The 4,791-nt window shown below is 38.7% G+C and overlaps 1 protein-coding gene across 1 annotated transcript; it reads left to right on the top strand.

Moving 5' to 3' along the window:
- The first annotated feature begins 310 nt into the window (after window positions 1–310).
- LOC133250944 (ras-related protein Rap-1b-like) lies at window positions 311–1,643 on the top strand. Its single transcript, XM_061422819.1, has one exon. It carries the CDS (start codon window positions 422–424, stop codon window positions 974–976), a length of 555 nt encoding a protein of 184 aa, XP_061278803.1. The 5' UTR covers window positions 311–421; the 3' UTR covers window positions 977–1,643.
- The last annotated feature ends 3,148 nt before the right edge of the window (window positions 1,644–4,791 follow it).

Genomic DNA, 4,791 nt, shown 5'->3' with positions numbered 1-4,791 from the left:
AGAATGTTCAACTAACGCACAATTGTACTTATCTCACACGCTAGCAAAGTAATGCTCAAAATTCTCTGAGCCAGGCTTCAATAGTATATGAACTGTGAACTTCCAGATGTTCAAGCTGGATTTAGAAAAGGCAGAGGAACCAGAGATCAAATGGCCAACATCCGCTGAATCATCAAAAAAACAAGAGAGAGTTCCAGAAAAACATCTTCTTCTGCTTTATCAACTACACAAAAGGCTTTGACTGTGTGGATCACAACAAACTGGAAAATTCTTCAAGAGATGTGAATACCAGGGCAGCAGCAGCGGTAGCGGCAGGACCGCCGTGGCGCCAGGAGCAGCGACTCGGAGGGAGCGTGAGGCGACGCTGGCTGCAGGCACCCGGTGACAGCGCGAGAGGTACTAGCTTTTACAAGTTTGCACCATGCGTGAGTATAAGCTAGTCGTTCTTCACTCGGGAGGCGTTGGAAAATCTGCTCTGACTGTACAGTTTGTTCAAGGAATTTTTGTTGAAAAATATGATCCTACGATAGAAGATTCTTATAGAAAGCAAGTTGAAGTAGATGCACAGCAGTGTATGCTTGAAATCTTGGATACTGCAGGAACGGAACAATTCACAGCAATGAGGGATTTGTACATGAAAAATGGACAAGGCTTTGCGTTAGTTTATTCCATCACAGCACAGTCCACATTTAATGATTTACAAGATCTGAGAGAACAGATTCTTCGAGTTAAAAACACAGATGATGTTCCAATGATTCTGGTTGGTAGTAAGTGTGACTTGGAAGATGAAAGAGTTGTAGGAAAGGAACAAGGTCAAAATCTAGCAAGACAGAGGAACAACTGTGCATTCTTAGAATCCTCTGCAAAATCAAAAATAAATGTTAATGAGATCTTTTATGACCTAGCGCGACAAATTAACAGAAAAACTCCAGTGCCTGGGAAGGCCCGCAAAAAGTCATCATGTCAGCTGCTTTAATATATTAATGCATTGTAGCTCTGAGCCAGGTCTGAAGAACTGTTGCCCAATTCAACAGTGCCAGCATTCCAACTTTGTTAAACCTACCAACATCTTAAATGGACTTTCTGTGGTGGTACCCTTTAAGAGGCAGATGAAAACTACTACATCAGTTTGCACATTCTAATCACTTTCCAGTATCACAGAGAGATTTTTACTTATATAATAGTCCTAGAGTATGCAGCTGGTAAAACCAGAGGCTACAATCCAATATTACTGCTAAGAGACATTTTTCATCCACCAATGTTGTACATGTATGAAAATGGTGTACTGTATACTTTAACACACCCCATACTTTGTATTGGAGAGTACAATAATGTAAATCCTAAAAGCACCACTATTTTAGCATAATAAAAGAAAGCCCAAAGAGCTCCTATATAGACTACTCCAGATAACTTTGCTTCTTTGATACTTGTAGCTTATTGTAATTTTTTTTAAGAAATTCAAGGTCATTATCATTGTCTTGTACAAATAAGCGCTTTGATTAACACAGCTATATAGTTTTTTTAATTTTTAAAAAACCTGTGGAGACAGTGATCTTGTCTTTAAAATATGATAGTCCTTTCAGTATAATGTCTTAGATTAAAGATGTTGCCTTTAATATCTGTTGGGAAGGAAATGTCCAGACTTTTCAAATCTTTTATTATATGCTTCCTTTTTTGTTTACATAGGGAACAATGTTTATAGTTGTGTGTACAGTGGGGGTCTACAACAAGAAGTGTATATTTTCAAACACTTTTTTAATGATTTAACAATTTTTGTAAATCATTTTCAGGCTTCTGCAGCTGTAGATTCTCACTGTGAATCCCCTGCTTGCTCATGCATAAGTGTATTTGCAATACCAAATACACAGGTTTAGTCTTTTTGCCTGTTAGTGATTGTTTCCCATGTGTAACGTTTTGGTTGAGATGTTAAATGGTGGAAGAGTACTGTGGATGTGAATGTGGGGAGTAATTTTAATCATGTGTAATTGGTCACAAGGCCTAAGTTGAGGTAACTATTGCTGTTTTATTTAACAATGCCTTGTTGCTTTGTATGCATTAACTTTTGGGTGTAAAGATTGTGTGTCTATCCAACAGGGAGCCACAGTATTTAAATTGACCAACCTAATGTTACAACTACTTCTGAGGTGGCCAAATGTAAACTAAAAGCCTTAATTAAAGTGGTGCAATTTTGTATAACTTAGCATCAGTAGTTCAATAAATTTGGATTGCCATGCAAGGGCTTGCGTTATAATTACTTGCCACTTGAATGTGTTTTGTGTAATGTTTAACCGTGCTAGTTAAATAAATATGGGTTTAACTTCTTTTTAAATGTGAAAAAAAAAAAAAAGAGAGAGATGTGAATACCAGACCACCTGACCTGCCTCCTGAGAAATCTCTATGCAGGTTAGGAAGCAACATTGGGAAAGGAGTATGTCAAGGCTGTATAATATCACCCTGCTTATTTAACTTCTATGCAGAGTATATCACACGAAATGCCAGACTGGACGAAGCACAGAGTACCTCATTCCTAATTTCCGCCCTGAACTCCTTTCCGGGGTGTTGAAGGCCAGCAGCTTCAGTCACCATGATTTAATCTTTGTACAGGTAGATGGCAGAGCCCCTTCAGGTCATAAATCTGACTACAGATGGGGGCATTACATAACCGTTTTGTCACATACTTGGTGATGTAAGGGACAAAACTTTTTTTTTTTAATTTTTAAAAATTTATTTTAATTGGAGTATAATTACTTTACAATATTGTGGTGGTTTTTACCATACATCAACATGAATCAGCCATGGGTGTACATGTGTTCCCCCATCCTGAACGCCCCCCCACCTCCCCTTCCCCCATTCCTCTGGGTTGTCCCAGAGCACCGGCTTTGAGTGCCCTGCTTCATGCATTGAACTTGCACTGGTCATCTGTTTTACCTATGGTAATATACATGTTTTAATGCTATTTTCTCAAATCATCCCACCGTCGCCTTCTCCCATGGCGTCCAAAAGTCTTTTTACATCTGTGTCTCTTCTGCTGCTTGCATATAGGGTCATCGTTACCATCTTTCTAAATTCCATATATATGCATTAATATACTGTATTGGTGTTTCTCTTTCTGACTTACTTCACTCTGTATAATAGGCTCGGGACAACACTTTTGAAACAGGCAATATAGGTAGCAATAAGGTCATCAGTAAGAGCTTAAGTCAAGAACTTCCCTTATGTGTAGCCCAGTATATACCTAAGTCATCTGCCTTAGCTTGTTCCACACCAAACCTTATTTTTTAGGGAAACTATATACTGGCGTTGTCCATAAGGCACCCAGCCTAGCTTTCTAGTGTTATTAGACTGATTATCCTTTGTATGATTTAATTGCTCCCAGTATGGAGGAGACTTTAAATAGGTGCAAAGTTTAGCTCCTGCAGAGTTAGGGGGCAGGAAAGCAAACTTAATTATAGATATGCAGAATTAGGAGTGGCTAAAGTAAAAAAAAAAAAAAGCCAAGTAGGAATGTTCAGGGCTGCTCACTGTTCCCTTTATCTTCTTTGCTCTCAGGAAGCAGAAAGAGAAAAATTCATTTCTTTTTTTTTTTTTTTTTACTGCAACAAATTCCTCTTTTCTCCCTTTTCACTGCAACACAAGTACCTTAGGACCCAGCAGTCCCACACATGGGCATAAACCCAGAGAAAATAAAAAATTTAAAAGACATGGGAACCCCTGCAATCTCAGCCCAACAAGGTACAATAGTCAAATCCGTGAAGCAAGCTAAATGTAGAAATCATATATGAATGGAAACAGGAGATGGGGCATATGTACACAATGTAATATTTCTCAACAATAAGAAAGTAGGAAATATTGCTAAGTCCGGCCACAGGAAATAAAGTAGCGGTGATCATTCCAAGTGAAGTAAGGGAGACAGGGAGAGACAAGTATCATATGATATCACCTCTAGGTATAATCTAAAAGTGGATACAAATTAAGTTCTTTCCCAAAGAAATACAGCCTAATGGATTTAGAAAAGAAACTTCTGGTCACCAAGAAAATCAAGCTGCATTAGATTGAAAAGGAAAAAAAAACCCACAAGATTGTAATTCACCTATATACTCCAGTTCAAATCATAGGGTAAAAACAGAAAAATATGGAAGAGAAATGCTGATTCTATTCCCCTGAGGCCATAAGTGACCTGGGCTGGTGTCACATCCCTGGAGCCTGATTGGCTTGGGTACCAAGGCCGGAGTGTCCTGGGGCTGAGGAAATTGGGAGCATGTGCAGGGAGTGTTTCTCCACAATGGACCTGGAGTGTCTCTTGCCCTCTGCAGAGACCCCAAGCTTCAGAAACAAGTGGGAGAAATTAAGAGTTTGGAGTTAATATAGTCAGTAATATACATCAAATACATGATTAAAAAGTAACTAGTGAATAGCATAAGACAGTTGATGAACACATCGTAATCACCCATACGGGAAAGTAAACACAAAGAAAATAAATGAATGCCTACCCATAACTGAATCGTGTATCTGTACAACTGAAACAAACACACCAGAAATCAACAATATTCCAACATAAAATAACAAGGAAATTACTGGGGAAAAAAAGAAGAGTGGGACATGAAGAAGTGCTGCTCCCTTGTGGCCTTTTAATTTAACAACACCATGAAAAGCAGAGCTGCTGGGCATTTAATATGCACAAACATCAGGGGGCTCTAAGTAAAAAATACCTGCCTTCAAGAATAGCCTAGGTGTCACTGAAAAAAAATTCAAAACAGGGCAGATGTTCAAGTGGCCAATTTCAAGAGGTAA

This window comes from Bos javanicus, chromosome 7, assembly GCF_032452875.1.
Source record: "Bos javanicus breed banteng chromosome 7, ARS-OSU_banteng_1.0, whole genome shotgun sequence".
Taxonomy (NCBI): domain Eukaryota; kingdom Metazoa; phylum Chordata; class Mammalia; order Artiodactyla; family Bovidae; genus Bos; species Bos javanicus.
Note: the sequence above shows the minus strand (reverse complement) of the source record. Positions and strands in the feature narration are given on the sequence as shown.